The sequence below is a fragment of the Meleagris gallopavo genome, chromosome 1, assembly GCF_000146605.3.
Source record: "Meleagris gallopavo isolate NT-WF06-2002-E0010 breed Aviagen turkey brand Nicholas breeding stock chromosome 1, Turkey_5.1, whole genome shotgun sequence".
Taxonomy (NCBI): domain Eukaryota; kingdom Metazoa; phylum Chordata; class Aves; order Galliformes; family Phasianidae; genus Meleagris; species Meleagris gallopavo.
In genome coordinates this window covers 133893300-133911671 of record NC_015011.2, presented here as the reverse complement: position 1 = coordinate 133911671, position 18372 = coordinate 133893300, and the positions used below count along the sequence as shown (strand labels likewise).

The window sequence follows — 18372 nt, the reverse complement described above, 5'->3', positions numbered from 1 at the left end:
TGTGGTGAAATCTCTTTATGCATAAATAAGGGGAAGCTGTATATACCTTTTACCTTAACTTCAGCAACACTTTCTACAGCCTTTCCCCAGCACTCTTATATCCAAATTGAGTCATTACAGTCTTGGCAGGAGGACAGCTAGTTGGGTAAAAAATCGATCATTGATTTGTTGCTGGGGGAGAGTAGTAAGGCTTTGAGATGGACAGCCTTCATCTGTGGAGGATTTTGAGATCTGGCTGTACAAAACCCTGAGCTACCTGTTCTGAGTTTGGGTCTGGCTCTTTGAGTGGGATGTTAAAGCATCTCAGGTAGCTCTGAGCTATTGTGTGACTCGAGATCTCCTTTATGCCTTTCCCAAAATGGACTGTGGGATTCTGCCAGATTAAAAACTCTTAAACACAAGTTATGTAACGCACTCTGGTCTAAAGCTGTTTTTCCTCTTTCTTTTCACTGACAACATTCAACGCTATTCGGCATGGGCCATGCTGAACTCCTGTCTGAAAGTAATCATGGCAGATTTCCCTCCTGCACGTGGGTGCTTTTGTTTACTGAATGTGCATGAGGAGTTATAACTTCGGTCTTGTAAAGGTCTTCCCTCTTATTTACTTGTAGGACCTGCTTCCTGTGCCCTCCTGTTAACACCTTGTTAACATCTATGTAAATCAGGGAGAGGAGCTGCAAGCCAACAGTCAGCCTCACTTTCTTTGTTTATCCTTGTGTTGTTTAAAGTGTATGGTGCTAAGCCTCCCTTGATAGCACCTTTCTTGAACATTGTTATTACAAAATAATTATGTACTGGAGTTGCATCTTCTCTTTCTGAAAGTCCTTGGTAAGGCACTTTATCATGGCCTGCAGAACTTCTTCATCGAGTGGGTTTGTGTGGGAAATTCTGATCAGCAAACAACATCTGGTGCAGGGGAAGCACTGAGTGTGTCACAGAGCATTGGTTTGATGGAAGCACATTTTCACTAATGAAAAATCTAGGAGTAGGCATTCTATTCATTTTTCTGTTTGTCTTCCCCTAATGATAAGCTTTTGGCTGCAAATACCCCAAAAATGGTAGTGTTGTAAAATTACTTGTTGATGTTTGTAATGTTGTTAAAGGTTTCTTATTGCAGGATTTTTGCTCTTACCTTAGTTTTCAAGGGCTAAAATCATGAAGGTTGTTTTTGATGCTTAGAAAACTGTTTTTGAGATAAATCGAAGCAGTTAGTTAATCATTTGTTTATCTTGTAAGCTTATTAAAAAGACCTAAGTTATACAGATTGACATAAATGACACCAATGCAGCTCACAGCTTTTATGCATGTAATACTCTACAGATTGGTGTCATTTAGTTTATGAAATACACAAGTCTTTCCATTATTCTGACTTTGAGGAAATTAACTTTTCTGTGAAAAGCCCTGTAGAGCAATAGGTATGTCTGGAGCCAGTTGCTTGGAAAGCGTGCTAAGCTATTAGTGCCACTTAGCCTCATACAGGATTCCAGATCACAGCAAGGGGTTGGCAGCAGTAACTCAAAACTCATTGTGTGAATGCCTGCGATCATGTCTTAAGGGAAATGATATTTCGTGGGAATGACAATGAGAAGCTGCTAAGAGACTCAAAAAGAAAGGACTTTTCTGTGTTCTACAGCAGATTTTGTCCAGTAAAGTATTTGCTGCAGTAGTAAATTTAGATTTGTTCCCAAGGAAAAGAGTAATAGTAATGGTAATAAGGGCTTTCTGCCCAAATAGGGAAACCAAAACTTCTTAACCTGTCTTTACTATTCCATCTAATTGTATATGTGCAAACACAACCTTGAACCCTCTTATTGTATTATTATTCTATACTGTACAAACACAGTTTTACAAGATTTTTCAGTATAAACTTTCTCTTGACAGTGCTCTCTTTTCATGAAGAGTTAAATGTCTCATAGGTCACCTTTCATTCAGAAGCAGAACTATTCTAAGTCACATGTTACCAACTTACATGACCATGGAGTAGGATAATGCAAATAGCAGAGCTGTCAATGTGATTTCTGATGTGGAAATGTGCCATATTTGAGGCAGTTAAGAAAAGGGATGGTGGAAAGGGAATACCTCATTTCAATTTAAGATACTCTGTTAACTCTGGTGCAGTTGTATGGCATTAAACAGAAAGCTGAACCATTTTCTCAAATTAGTATCTTGCTTACACTGCAGGGTAAATTTGTGTTTTGTAGACAATTGGATAGAGTACAGTGCCTAATGTGCAGTTTGTAATCTCCAAGCATTTGGTCCAGGGTTGTTGACATGATGTACGACAACAGTCGTGTACTATGTGTCATTAAAGATAACTATTTTTTCCTGATACAGCAGTGGTTTAAAGATGACAACTATAGGCAGTGGGAGATTATAGTTGATCACTTTATAACTGCTGCTTCAGTGATTAGATGTATATGATAAAGGTATATGTGTAATACTTCTGAACAGATCTTTCCTTTTAACACTTCATGATTTTACAAGTGTTATTGAAGTACAAAATATTTCTTTACGTAAAAGGTGGAGACTTTCTCCCTGAGAATGATTTTGTTTAGCTCAAGTGATATTTTTTGTTTTATACATATAATATCCAAAGTGAAAGAAAGAGAATCCATAATGGTACGTAATGTTCTTAAGGCAATGTCTTCTAGGAAGAGTACCTGAAAATGTTAAATTGCTACATATACTTTCAATAGAACTAGTGATCCACAGGAGTTAATAGGTCTTGCCAATTGAGGTGCTGCATTAATTCATATCTATATGGAAGTGTCTGTAAGGAATATGCTGTTTGAAGTCAGCGTTTTCAGCAGAGAATAGTGAGCCAATTTTGCCTCTGAGATGCTTTGAGGATGTTTTATAACGTGTGTAGCTGATCTCATGCTTGTTTGAGCCTGCAATGAAGAACAACTCCTGTTACTTTCTGGCTGAATCCTTTTGGAACTGCTGGTGACAGCCACGTAGCTGAGTAAAAATCTGAAGTCTTTCATACACAGTCTCTGTTATTCCAATAGCAAAGAGGGAGAGGCACCTGTGGGATGTTCTATTTACATTCTATACAAAAGATGGAAGGAGAATATTCTACTCAGTTTTGGAATAGGATCCTGATGTAACTGTCTAATGTATCCTAAAGAAGTTATTTTGGGGCACTGACCATTTGTTTTCTTCATTTGAAAGTTTTTCAACTTTCAATTTTCATCTTTCTATATCATCTAGTAAGTAGACTTCAATGATAAGTGATGTACACTGAAGGCAAGTGTTACATATGCTTCTTTTCTCTCAATCGAGGCTGTAACTTAAACATGTTTTTTATTAACTTAACAGTGTATGCGTGGGAATGTGAGTTTACAAAATGTGGAGTGTGGCATGAGAACTTGATTTAAAAGAAATTAACAGACAATTGCTGTGGTTTAGAAAAAGATAGGATTTCTCAAACACATGGTTTTGCTTCTGGTTAACTAGCAGTTTCTACTAAAATCTGATAACAGTAAGTTGTTAATAAAAAGAAATGGCTTTAATAATTTTCTTCGTTGCTCTTATAGGTTCATCTTTGAAGAAGGAAAAAAGCTAAAAACTCTTGTGGTCACAAGAGATTAAAAAGAAAATATTTAAAATCTGCAATGCTAAATTTTAAACACGAGGTTCCTTTCAAGAGAAACAGTATAGATAAAGTTTGAAACGGGTTTTCATGGCCAGATCAAGTCTCATGCTGCTTTTTAAATACAATGCTAAGTCCTTCTCTGCTTGTACTTAGAGTCTTTTTGTAATGCCCTGCTGTCCCACTGCATGGCCTTAAGCATATCTCAGGTTAAATTATTCTGTTCTGCTATTTCCTGTTTGGGAGGCTTTCCCCATCAGCTTCCTGCCCGGGAGAATGTCCTCATGTTTACAATCTCCATGGTTTACAAATGCTCCAACACAGTGTGATGTTCTAAAGAAATGCTATTGTTTGTGCTACCACCTGGTGTGTGAAGTTACGGAGCAGTACTGTCCAACTTACAAAGAGAACAAGATTACCTCAGACAGAGTTGGTGTCTGAAGGTCTTGAAGTTCTATTGTTATGATCTGCTGAGCTCCAGGTAGAGCGTAGCATCTGTCCATCATTTGCGATAACAAGTGTCTGTGCCAAGTTCCTCAGGGGCTCAGACTGAATAAGATGTAGTGTGAGAGCAGCAATGCATGAGGAGGTGAATTTAGCTGGGGACCAGGAGAACACGCCGCAGCATGGCATGGATATTTCTGGAGCCGACAAGCCTTTTTATTAGTCTCATTAGCATGGGCTCACTACTGTGCTCTGGAATCCGGGGCAATCATGTTGGGGTTAACATGTTTCGAGCTGATGAGTCCTTCAAGGCTCTGGCTGAAGTTCTGAGGAGCCAATGGGAGAATAACCACGTGTTACCTCATTTATCTACAGCCTAAATAAGTGCATAACTAGTTAAGAGTTAACTTCTTCTGTTTTATGGAGCACCAGGGGTGAATGTCACAGCATAGTGGGTAAGAAGTGCCAAAAACCAGGCACGCTGACAGTTCACACTGAAATGCTGAGGAACATCTTTGCAGCTTCAGTGTCTATTAGTGTCAGCCGAGTTTCATTTCCACGCTCTCCTCTTTGTCAGATTACAGTCCAGGCAAAAACCTGTATCCTGCTGTTACCTTGGCAGCCCCTCAGACTTGTCAATGAGAACATCCCAAGACTTCCAGCAAAATCTGTCATGCTGTCTGTGCCCTTCCTCTCTGAGCACAGCTGCCAAACAGTTGTATAATTGCAGTATGTTCCTGTAAGCAAAAAAGAAATGTAAAGGTTTGTGTTTAAAGTAAGAGCATTGAATCCTAAGGTAAAGCATGTTGCCTTAAGCTTTTGTGTCACATGCGTTGTTTGATGAGATTAGATGAAAGCTCTGTGTGTTACTTAGTCTGAATTTTTACTAGATTTGAGGCAGTTCATCTTTTTTTTTTTTATGTCCACCTTGTGAATGTCTTAAACTTGTTTTCAAGCTTATCACTGTTAAGGCAAAGCCTTTTTATTCTTTAAATCCCATGTATACCTTAAGGAATTGGAGGATTTGAGTGGTATATAAATTCTGTATGCGTGGCACGTGTTATCTGATAAAGAGACAAGGTATTTTTGCAGTGCTCAGTTTGTGAAAATTAATTAGTATAATGCTGGACCCTGTGCCAGAGCTTCCATTAGTCCAGTCTCAACTGCAGAGAATTTAATCCCCTACTTAAAAATAAGCTCACCTTCCTATGGCACAGCATGTAACTTTCTAGGAAGAATGTGTCAATACTTCATTAGTGGCATTAGTTATTGTTGAAGCGTACTGAGGTGTGTGTAATTCCAGTATTATCATTTTGAGTAGGTGTAGAAATATTTTTGTGGAGTCAGACTTCATAGTCCCAAAGCTAGGAGCACTCTGGCTTTCTGTTGTTTATTTAACCTTAACAAACGTAGAGCCATTTTGCCTTTACTGACCTATTTATCCTTAATTGTCCCTTCAAGGATAACGTGGCCTACTTCAGCCATCTGTAATTAAGTCTAAAGCAGTCCTCAAAATTGTTGTCTCTCTTCAAACAGTCCTTGTGGAAGCGGTTCTGTGTGACCTGAAGAAATTACACTGAATTTTCCATTCAGAAAAGAAGGTTCTTCCTTAAAAATGTTTTAGTTGATTCCGTGCACTACAGGAGGGTGTGTTAAGCAGGAGTTTTGTCTTTTAATAATTATTTCTTCTTCTTGCAGAAATACATCTAAGTCACACTGATTTTAGTTTGTGGGTTTTTTTTAGTGGACTATGTTAACATACAAAAAGGCTGATGGGTACTGTGGAAAGGAAATAAGTGTGTGTTATAGAACTACAGCTAGATGGTGATGCCTGGACATTTTAGTTCTTATTTTAATACTGGTTATAATCTCTCATCTTTCCCTCACAACTGCATAAGGTTTTTGGAGCAGAAAGAATGTCAGTATATATGATGGAACATAGCCAGCATTGCTGTACTGCAATTGGCAATTTTTATGTAGTTAGTTTAAAGGGGAATTGGCATGAAAGTGCAAGAGAGTGTTGGGAGTTTGCTGAGTAGGAAATGGTGGAGAAGACTGGGATACCCATATCTAAACCTGAGTGTGGAAGAGAGGTCTGGTTGTGTATGCCATATAAATCAGTGCAAATATTTTATTAAAAAAAAAAACAGTAAACTGTGTGCCAGCATTCCTTACTTGGCTGAGGAGCACAAGGAGCACTGACGTGTCTGTCAAGTAGCCCTGCTTGGATTTGTATTGCCAAATTTCAAGAGACCTGTTGCTGTGAAAGGATAATGCTCTTTGGCTTCCTATGGGCTTAAGAGTAACTCTCCTGGCACCAATGAGCTGACACTCATCTCGCCTCATCTATAGTGTGTCTCTGACAGCAGCCTATCTTCCTTGGAAGGCTCTTGCTTTGAGCTAGAGGCAGATACAAGGAGCTGCTGTAGTCCCAAGGGCACTGAAGGATTTTGAGATCCAAGGATGACTTGGAGTAGATGTGACCATAAAGTGTTTTGGGCTGCAGTCACTGCAGGAGAGGCTGTGAATTTTGGATGAAGCATTCCAAATTTTGAACCATCAGTCTCTTGGGTAATGCTCTTTGGAGTTGTCTTTGTTATTCTGTTCCTCTGCAGACCTTCAAAGTCTCCATTTCTGACAAAAACTCATGTGTAACTATGTTGTGTCTACTTACAAGATTCCCACAAGCAGTTTTTTATTTTTATCAGATTTTCAGTGTAAGAATCAGTGAGAAGTGCTGCCTCCTTGCTTGTGGGTTAATATTCCTGCTGTGAGGTGTCACATCATCAGCTGTGCTGTGTGAAATGCAGCTATTTCTGTTAGGAGCTTTATATATAATCATTTTTACTTGGCATTCAGCAATTTTGAACGAACCACTAGAGGCTGCTCTTGGATAGCAGCACTTCTGAGTGCTTCATTTAAATTGCTTTCGCTTCATTCCTATAATTTTTTTCATGAATAACCGCCTGCCTTTAGGTTGGATAAATTTTTCCTTCTACAGCTAAAGTGCCTTCAGCTGACTATGAGAGGGCCCCAAAATCCAAAATAAGACTCTTTCAGATGTATAGCCTGTTAATGAAGCACAGTACAGGCACTCACTAGTTAAATACAGTGATTGATTATGTAGCAAATTTCTTTAAAATTCCAGGGATTTGGATATAGAGAACTAAAGCTGTGGTGTGGTGACTTGCACAGAGCATCTTGGGAAGCTTGAGCTGAGCCTGTTCCTTGGGGCTGTGCTCATAGGGTGGGTTTTCAAGGGCATCAGAAGTAATGGACACATCTTCAGCACTGCTGCCTGCACTGACTTCTTTTGTCAGTGCAGTATTTTTAGTTGAATAGATACAGGTTTAGAAAAATTCAAGATAAGAATGGTATTACTAATTCCATCTAAGACCATGCAGAAGTCATCAATCGTTGCTCTCCAGTTTTACTTTGTATTTAACAAGACTGGAATGCTCTTCATTGTTTGTTTTTCTCATGAACGTTGCTGAAACAAAAAATTAGCATCTGAGAGAATGATTATACACCTCAACTGGAAGAGTTTCCTGAAGAAATCCAAACTGAGATATCAGGCCCACAGTGTGAATCAGAGCTGAAATGCCACACTGGTTTGCTTTAGGAGCTCTAGAGGTCTCTGCTAAGTTGCCAAAGAGCTTTACCTGAGAAATGTTTACAGACAGAACGCTTCTCAATGTTTATGCTTCTTAGGAGTAGTTCTGTTCTCAAATGCATGCGATTTGCTTTGACCTGAGAGACGATTTGTTTGTGGAAGAGTTTGGCACTGAAATGCTATTTTCTGTCTAAACAATTAAATGTCATTGCAATATCATGCACTTGTATGTAGAGCCATCTTCTGGGAATATGTTTTCATCCCATTTTTCTTCATAGATTTTTTTTCTTCTCCACTGATAATAATGCAAACCTCAAATTTTCTGTTGTAAAAACAGCAAATATGTTTTTGAAGTTTGCTAATTTAGAGCAAGGATAGTTACTTGAGAGAGATCTTCCAGCTTTTGAAACACTTTCAATGTGTCTTAGGTGCATAAGTCACTTCGTGATTTGTGCATTTACATAGTGAATTTGTAGTATCATTTTGCAATGTTGACATTAAAAAGGATTGCAACATTTTTATTCATAGAATCATAGAATGGTTTGGGTTGAAAGGGACCTTTAAGATCACCTAGTTCCAACCCCCTGCTATAGGCGGGACACCTCTCACTAGACCAGGTTGCTCAAAGCCCCATCCCTTCCCTTCCAGGGAGGAGGCATCCACAGCCTCACTGGGCAACCTGTTCCAGTGTCTCACCACCCTCACTGTAAAGAACTCCTTCCCAATATCTAGTGTAAATCTACCCTCTTCCAGTTTAAAGTCATTTCCCCTCATCCTGTCTCTACCTGCCCCTATAAAAAGTCCCTCCCCAGCTTCCCTGTAGGCCCCTTCAGGTACTGGAAGGTTGCTATAAGGTCACCCCAGAGCATTCTCTTTTCCAGGTTGAAGTGCTCCAGCTCTCAGTGTTGCAGGTTTTCAGAAAATGTGTAAGCAGTATCTTGAGTAGCAGCAGCGTTACAAAGCAGTATTCTACTTAGCTACTATGTAAAAACCTCAAGGTTCTCTTAGCAATTGAAGCTACAAGGTTCATTGTCTAGTGTAGAGCTCAAACAATGCCTGCTTTATAGTTCTCTTTTAGTTCCTGCTATCTCTAAATTGATTTCATCCTGTGCCTTTTCCAGTAAGGCTCAGTATTACAAGCTATAAAAGCCCATGATATCTGAAGCTTTTGAACTGGAGCTTTGTGGAGCATTATATGTCTACTTGTTTCCAATATTTACTCAAGAAGGAACAAGTAGGCTTTATTTCCTTTAAGCATCTTTACCAAGGATAAGAAGTCATTTGTCTCACTTTGGATAGTGAGAAGCAGGCTGTCAAAATCAATATGTGAAGATCCCATCAAGAATAAACATATTTGAAAATTAAATAGTAGAATACATTGCAAAAATTACAGGAAAGTGTCAGATTTCATAGTTTGCTATTTTGTTGTCTATGGGGGGGAGGTTTTTTTTTTTAAGTATCTAGCTAATGGATTTGTGTTAGAATCAAATGGATAAACTACCCAGTTTTGGAATGGATTAGATGTTACAAGAATGAACAATAAAGAATTAAAGGTAGTGAAACTACTATCTAATCACTATTTAGTGCCTGGTGACTTTAATATGACAATTGAACTTTGATTTATCTTTGTTAAATTCATAAGCCGTTCACTTTTTTTTTTGCTCTGTGAAGAACTGCATCCTCTAGAGCACATCTGGTGTTCAGATAGAAGAAGTTTTGGTTATCACACATTAAGGGCACAAAGAGGAAATGGGGAACAAGGCTCTGCCAGGTGATCTGTTGCTGCTTTTTTTTTTTTTGAGGGAAAGACAGTACAAGAAATGGTAATGTGAAATCAGTCTTAGACTATTTAATTCCTGTCACCATAGACTTGACTGATTTTTTTTTTTTTGTAATTGCTGTAGTGAAGATTTCTGTCTTCATTTATTAATATCACGTTCTTCATTATATTATCTGACTGTCTTCTGGAGCCTAATGTTTTTTGTTTTGTTTTTCAATCTATGAAATACTTATGATTAGGAAACTTATGGTTCTTACTCCTGTTCCTCACCTTCCTTGGAAGGCATCCTTAGCAGCAGCAGGAGAAATGGAGTCTTTGAAGTTGCTCAGGTTCAATCAGTTTAAATGTCCCATAAAATGTAGGATACAAAGTTTATTTTGGGAAACAATAGCCTTGGTAACTATTGTCTGGTTTCCAGCGGTCTGTTCCTAAGCAAAGGAACTGGAAATGCTCTTCTTGGGGGCCCTGACTTGTGCTCTGATGACTGAATTTAGGATGATTTCTGACTTCAAAGAGTAATGGCTGCTGGAAGCATTGTCATGAATAGTTGCGTGATGGGAACTCTTGATATTCAAGTGCTCAGGCTGTGGGACTGCCTACATTTTATATGCTGAACTTTTTTGAGCACAAACTTGTCTTCTATACCAGATGCAAGCCTGCCTTTCAGAATTCTTTTTTTAAAGAGCTGATCCACATAACTCTTCTTGTGGCTTGCCCAAGCATGAGTATAATTACCTTATGGATAGGACGGTGGACAGTACACAGTATAGGCATTCCTAAGATGAACTGTCACCATGTCTTGCATGTTTACCCCTTTTGTGGTACAGTAGTATGAGCGATGCTGTGTGAACGGGTCAATTCCACAGTGCTTTCTACATAGGCTCACATCTTGTATACTGGAAAAGATCAGGATTAGTAAGCAGCTTGATGAGATACCACATCTCTTCAAGCAGTTTGAGTGTGTATCACTGATGCACACTGATGATCAGTCATGAGCTACAGAATGAGTAAACCTGAAGAGCAAGTGGTAGTGGGGATCTGTTAGGGATCTGTATGTATAATGCAGTTACTTGCCTCCAGTTTGCTGCATGCTCTGCCTTGATGCAGTCGATGCAGTAATTCCACGTGGAATATTACTGAAGTCCTGCTATTGAAATAGCCATTCAGCCACTGAAAGCAAGAATTACTAGTCAGCCTGCATACGCAGAGGCTCTCAAGGTAGTGAGCAATCTGATAGAACCCAGCTGGATAATAATAATAGGACTTTAAGACTGAAACCCATTTTTATTAAACTGAAATTATTTAATCTAAAATGCTGCTCTGAATTTCAAACATCTAAAAATTTGATATTAACAAGTTGCTGTGACAAGCCTGAAGATTTACTCTGTTTTGTTGGTAGCAGAGGGACTGCAAGCAGTTGCCATACAACACTGTAAAAGCAGTAGGAACTTAATGGTATAGTAGTTGTCACCACCCATACCTTGGAGAAATGCAGGGATCTTTCACATGGTGACTATGTAATTCCTTCCACATACCCCAGAGGAAAGGAAGTTCCTTTCTGCAGTCCTACACACTGTAAGTTTTCCCGCCCTTTCCCCCAGGTGCATGAGATCATGAGTCCTGTAAATGGGACGTAGAGGGAGATGTCCCCATAACCTAAAGCAGAGGAGTCACTAGGTGGAAAATTCAGATTCTGCTCTACACTTGGTGCTTGTGGGCAGGTATTTAACCTCAGTCTCACTATCTCCAGATGGTGTTACACTGGATCCTCAAGGTGGGAGGGGGGATGAACAGAAAGTCCATCCTCTGCTGCATTTTTTTTTCCATTATTTGTCCTCTGTGGCCACCACTCTCCTTTCCCTGCTTTTACCTTTCTTACCTGATCTTCGTGAGTTTTAGTTATATTCCCCACAGAGCTGGGCTGATTTCTCTGCCTTTCCAAAAATGTTGTATTCTTTGTGCTGTTGTGGAAACAGAAGATCAGAGCTGAATTTGTGATGTATGTTTTGTTAGGAGTGAAACATAAGAAGGAAATACTAAATTTTAATTACAAGCTTGTAATTTATCTTTCAGAAAGTACACCGGATACAAGTTTATGCATTTAGGAAAAAAAAAAGGTTGTAAAGGAAATGTCAACAGGCCTTGATAGTTAGGTGCTACTTCTAAGGCTGCCTCCTCTTTTTTACTGTGAGGATTGGTTTTACAGTTGTTTATAGTGCTGACAAATTTTCTTTCCATTCCTGATTTCTCACCTTACTTGTTGTTTGAGTGTTAGACCACATCAGAGCTATTCTCAGGAAAATAGGGAACAATCCACTGTGCTTCCAAGGAATATCCAGCTTCTCTATCCCTTAGTCAGGAACTTGACATTTCTGAGAATGATGGCCTTCATGGTAAGGAAACACCTTCTCTTCAGTTAAACCACTAAATCCATGGTCATTGATTGTCAAGTCTGTTATCATAAGGTGTCCTCTGTTGAGCTGGCCTGGGGATTTCCCCTGCAGTTGCAGCAGAGGCTGCTCTGGAGCCAGGTCAGCTAACCAGAGCTGGGAGCCTCTTTGGGCTGTGAGGGCATTCTGCTGACAAGCTGGTGTGGCCAGCAAGCTGCTGGGACTTGCTCAGGTACTCCTGGTACGAGACAGCAAGGAATAAGTATGGCTGAAGCAATAAGTGGGAAGAAGACAAATGTGGGTGTTGGTGATAAGCTTGCTGGAGATTGATGCAGTCACATGGAAAGACTTGAGCTAAGTTGATACAAGTACAGCACAGCTGGAGTAAGGCTTGAGGTAAGGCTCCATGAGCAGGAACAGGCTGTTTATCAGGGCATTCTTCTGCTGAAGCACAGGTGCAGAAATGAGCCAAAATGCTTCATTCTGAAGCAAACTGGGGATGGGCAAATCAGGAAATGAATATTTGGTTTGAATGTAATAAATAAAGTACAATGGGTCGATTCACTCTCGGATGAGAAAGCAATGAAAAATTGAAAACATGCTTGTTAGCATCATTCATCCTATGCGCTAAAAGGGGCTGGCGAGGGGGGGTCTTGCAAATTGTCTTGTATGCAGATACAAGATGTATGTAAGTGTGGGTCATAGGAAAGAGGGAAGTTGAGCAAGGCTGGACTGGCAAGCAGACCTGTTTCCAGTGTTTACTTGTTCTTGTATATGTGACTTTGTGTCCTGATAATGTTCTCAGCTTTGTTGTACACAATGCCTGTTTGGTTTGTTACTTCCTGCTTACCACTTGCTGGAGCTGGATTGTAGTCTCAATAGCCAACCCTTTGCAGTGAGGCACTGTCATCAGGGTAACAAATCTTTTCCCACAGTGACTGTTTAAAAGTCTCTTTCCTCGAGAGCATCTGAATTAATAATCATTCACTTAGGAAGAGTTGAATGTGCAAAAGGCACTGTTACTTTTCTGCTAATTTCTAGTACCAAGTTGAAGTTCTTCTTTACCTTTCTCTTTTTTTTCCTCCATGCTTTCCTCTCTCATATCTTCTGTATGTATTGGGTGGGTCAAATCTTGATTTAGGAGTTGACAGATAATGTATTTTTGAGTGACATAACAAAACTCAGTGAAAGACTCAGAACAGAGCAATTATATTTATTAAGCAACCTGATAAGCGTGGTAATAGCTTGAAGTCAGATGCTCAAGACTTTGCCACTGGATCTCTTCTAGACAGCAGTTGGAATGCTAGCTCTTATTTCTTAGTCTGGAAGGGAGTCTTGTTCTAAATCAAAGAAAGCTGACTAAGGACATCTTTGGGGCTATCTTGGTGATGTTCTCCTTTGTCAGCTCTTCCCTTTTAGTACAACTTGTCTTTGGTATTAGACTACCTAATGCCTGATGTTGAGGCAGGTGATGAACACTCATCTGTGTGGAGCTCTCATCTGGACTTTCTCCAGATTCCCAGCTAAACTTGTCCTTCCCTGTGCCCTGAAAATAAGTCTGATGTTCTTTCAGAGGCTTTAATGTTCTTCCTGTTGTACACAATTGTTGGTAGGTTCTGGAAATATGATGTAGATGTTGCACTTGGATATTCTGTGTGATCTGAAGCTCTGCTTGGCACTGAGAAAGTATTCAGAAATTTCAGGACTTTTGAGGACTTCTACTGATTATTGAAAATAATTCTTCCAGAATCATAAAACATCAAAACCCCCGTGAACTGTTATGGGAATAGTTGTAGCCACTTTTGGACTCCATCTATGTTGGGTTGTGTGACCCAGTGTGTACATTATATCAACTGGTTATTGTGGGATGTGGTTGCTGTTAACATTTTATTTTGCTCAGTGACTAAACATTAAACTGGTGGCAGGTTTTAATGGGATACAAGATGTTAAAAACTAGTCTAGATTTATTTCCTCTTGCTCTTCAAATAAAGAAAGAGAAGGAAGAAGGTAAGCTTTACTAAATCATGCAAATATACTATGGTTGTAAGCATATTCCTAATATAAAGCCTCAATTGTCTGCAAGTGTTATTCAGGCTTACAAGACAACCACTCAGATGTTGTTTATCTGTGTTATACTAACCAAGAGGCAAGAGTTAAGTAGCGTGCACTGAATGTGAGCTGTTGGAGGTGGTATCTAAAACTTTCCTGTGATAAAATTACTTAGCTGCTTATGAAAGAAAGCAAGTGTTGGTGTTTCTTTGCACGTTTTCAGATTATTTGTGCTTCCTCCTAAGTATTTAGTCTGTGAATTAGAGAAATGTACACCTCATAAAGGAGAGGGAATAGACTGCAAGTCATGTTTAAATTTGTCATTTTGAAGATTAGCTTAATGTGCTGCATCTAGTTACTTGTAATTTACATTTTTCTTTTATTTTTACTTTTATTATTATGCTATCAAAATATCCTGTATTTTCAGATGAGTCAGCAATGCAATTCAGGGATTCTCACATTCTGTTGTGTTGATAGTTTATTTTTTTATTTTTAAGGTATGATGATAAATCAATACATACTACTTCCCAGCCCTTCACACAGCACAGGCAGCAGGCCTTGCAGTGAAATTAACATCTGGAATTACAGTCCAGCTGAGTGATTAAAAATAACCAAATATACAAGAAAATAACAAATTCGAGTCTGTCTGCCTTGTGTTTGCCTGCCTTCTTCATTTTGATTGCGATTGGCCAGCAAAGTCTGCTGCTGGCATTACACAATTGGCTTAGATGGGAAATTACAAAACAGAAGCAGATTGCTTTATTTGTACTCTGTAGCACATGCAGCTGAGCACAGGCGAACAAGAAGGGTCACCCGTACGCAAGGATTTAAGTGCTCTTTTTCACAGATGTTTCCATTTCAGGGAAGTGCTGCGTATCTCATTTTTCAGACCTATGACTTGGAGTTTTTAAATGCAATAGGGGTTTCTTGCTTTGGTGAATGTCAGAATGTACCTGGGAGCAGATTTGTAACCTGGAAGCATTTGAGAATTTCGGGTGCACAGAAGAATGTCGTGGAAGGATCAGAAAGACCTGCGTTTCTAAGGTGTTTTAAATATTAGTAAGGAGGAAGGCGATACAAACAGAAGGTTGAAAGCAGATGCAAAAGGAAAATGACTTTGTTTTCATCCTGGAATTATGTTGTTGGAAACAGCATAAATGAGGGATTATGTCGGCACCAAAACAATGGAGAATCAAAGTGTGTTATTTTCCTCTGAAATAATCTCTGTGCAAGACATGTAAAAATTACCTTCCATGAAAAAGCAATTAACGATTTGAATATGGTCTGAAGCTCTGTGGAACATTTTTGGGACTGCTGCATCTTTCCAAGGGTGTGTACTGCATCTTGTTCTACAACACCTTAAAGAAAATTCTGCATGAATTCAAGCTGCCATTTGTTTGCATTTTTTGTTGATGTTTTGTCCTTTGTTTTTAGTTTGTTTTTTATCTAGCTTTTACATCTGCTTTTTTGAGAAGCAGAGAGGTTCCACCTGTGTTTTTAACTGAACTTTCTCCTTTTCTTCTTTTTCCTCCAAACTTAGTTTACGAGATGCTGGAATCGGGTTTATTCTCGTCATAGACCGCAGACAGGACAAATGGACTTCTGTGAAAGCTTCCATACTGCGGATAGCAGTGAGTACTGTTTTACATTAACTCCTTAAAAAGATTTCCCATGTTGAGCCTTTCTCTTATAAACAGAGAAGTTGCAGGAGCTTTTTCTTCAACAGAATGTTAGCTAATGTATGACACACAAAATATGTAGTTCTTGTGTCCCGGCTGACTGGAGCTGAGCATCGTGTGCCCTTGACGTGCTTTTAATGCAGTTTGCAGCTCATAATATCAGCCTGAGAGGGCACTTGGAGAGCACGATCTTGTGGTGCACATGCAAATGTGCACGATGTGCATTTCCCCAGGTGGGAGCAGCCCTTGCATGGGCAGCCCATGTGTCTTGCTGAGCTGTGGATCCACTTTGCGCTAGCTGAGCATTAGGGTTCTGAATTTGTTTACCTCTTGTCAAAAGAATGCAGGTTTAAAAGCTGGTCATGTGGTGTTTGAATAAAAACTAGAGTTGCCTTTAAGCTGAAAAATCTTAACCAGTGAATACCCACACACTGTAAATTTTGGTCTTCATTTTAATAATGATTTTTGAAATAAGAGAAGTGACATTTAGAGGACTTCTTTTTACACAAGTAGGAAAGGACAGATTCATAAATATTGTGTGCTCAAGTCCTTGTCATACTATATATTGTTTTTATTTTAAAATTTTCATATTGTCCTGGCTTGAATTGCCTTTACAGTCTTTTCAGTAATTGCTGAAAAACACAGCTATAAGAATCTTATATTTAATTTCTTTATTTTTTTTGATTACTGAAAATTTTAGTAAATCCAGTCAAACCTGTCAACCTGTGAAAGTAGTGTTTATGTGGCCCTATTTTGATCAAATGTTTTTGTTGCTAGTTACAAGGTATTTATGTAACGGTAACAAAACACTCCTGCTGTATAGCTATTTGTGACTGAAAACATAAGAAATAGCATGCTGTCCCACCCTGTTCCCTAGTTTGCTTCATGTAGCAAGAAGACAGTGACTACAGTTCACTTCACTGACACAAATCAGGTGTACCAAAACAAATTATTAAATACATTTGAGCAAGCTGTTGCATATATGATCTATAATCACAGGTATTCTAAGCAAACAGTGTATCAGACTGACTAATCAGTACTCTGGAGGGAGATAAATTAGAGTAAGTTGAGGATAAATTAGATTGGGTATGGTTATACAAATTCCAGGGAAGGTAAATTAGGGTAGGAAAGGTTGCACACCTGTCTTGTCAATGCGTCCATTGCAAACTGAGATCTGAAGTGGAGATGGGGTTGGGGGCACACATGCTAGAGAGATCTCAGGTCAGCTGAGGGGACTCCAAACACTGTTCTCCAGCAGCCTGATTTTATATCCTTTTTACATGTGGTTTGCCTTGATAAGCAAGGAGGAGTGAACTCTTAGAAGGTATGCAGACTAAAATATAAGCAGGGGTATGAAAAACACATACAGTAAAGCAGAGAAACTTCCGTTTGTTCCTTCCGACCTCATTTCAGCTCTCGAAAACACAAGGGATTGTTCCTAGGTTAATTATCACGTGGTTTTATGGTCTCCATATTTTTGCCAAAGGTGTCACTTTCTCTTTTCTTTGACAACTTCCAGTTATAGCTCAGGCCCTTGACATGAGTACTAGGCTGTATGTTGTTAGGCATAGATAAGGCAAGTAGAGGCAGTTGGAGATGAGTGGAGTGACAAAGGCATAGCTACAGCCTTATCTGACCCGCGCAGCCAGGGGTAGTTCTCATTCTGTTCTCTGCTTTTGCATGACCTCTCCACTTCTTCAGCAGGCTATGCTTGGGCCATACTCCACATATGCCTGCAACACAACTTTTTCTAAAATAAATCTGTTTAGGGATGGTAAACTATTAAAAATGCACAGAAATATTAGCAAAAATATTTTCTGCCACTCTGCATTTTTGAGATGCAGTACTGAACAGATTCCAGTAGGGAAAGCCAAGAACAGCATAACTTGTGGGTGATTAAAGAAAGAAAAAGGGTTCAATCTCTGAAGTTTGTGAATCACTTTCCAAATTCAGTGTTGTACTTTCTGTTCAGCATTAGATAAGTATTTCACAGATGGCAGTCCTTTTATTTATGTGGTTAAGGCATGTTGGAATAGGCAACTGCAGACATGTCACTTATAGTCATAACATTACACTTACGGTAACTTGCCTCCAATGTGCACAGTTTTCCCTAGAAATGTAATTTTCAAAACTTGGGCATCTATTTCCTGTGATACCAGCTGTGTAAGTGCAGTGATTGTATGGGTGGGTTCCTTCCTGGGCCTGGAGAATCAGAGCCGTTAAAATTAGATGATCTCAGAGGTCTTTTCTAGTCCAACATCAAGCCATCACCACCATGCCCAGTAACCACGTCCCTCAGTGCCACATCTACATGGTTCTTGAATACCTCCAGGTTTGGTGATTCCACTATTTCACTGGGCAGCCTATGCCAGTGCTTGAAGATGGGTCTTAAGTGCAGGTTATAGTGTTGCTGATAGCAGCTCACTTTTGTTTTTTTCTTCTTTGAGCTTGAGAGTTTTGGTTGTTAGCTCATTTCTCTTAAGTCATGCAATATCTACCCTGCTATCTTTTTTCTCTGATCGTCTTTGGAGGATTGACCCTTTCATTGGCAAAATCAGATGGCAGCACAGACAGGGTGCAGGGTGTTTTGGCTGGATCAGTGCCCAGCAGGAGTATTCTGGCTGGAGCATCTCTGCCCATTGCTAATATTCTGACAACTGTAGGAAATACATTTATAAGCAGTGAACAGCTGCTGGACAGAAATTCTTAGTAACATGTGTTTTGTTCTATTTTCAAGACTTTACATAGATGTCTGATTTACACTATTAAGGGTTGAAAGCATGTTCTAAAACAAAGCTAATGAGAAAAAAATCTTTTTTTTT

General features: G+C 39.3%; 1 protein-coding gene across 9 annotated transcripts in view; it reads left to right on the top strand.

The window, feature by feature from the left end:
* Positions 1 to 18372, top strand: part of MCF2L (MCF.2 cell line derived transforming sequence like) — a 131831-nt gene that overhangs the window by 78776 nt on the left and 34683 nt on the right. For all 9 annotated transcript variants that reach the window (XM_031557701.1, XM_031557697.1, XM_010728506.3 and 6 more), the window contains exon 4: positions 15412 to 15502. In XM_031557701.1, coding sequence (XP_031413561.1) covers positions 15412 to 15502 — 91 coding nt within the window. The remainder of the gene's footprint in view (positions 1 to 15411; positions 15503 to 18372) is intronic.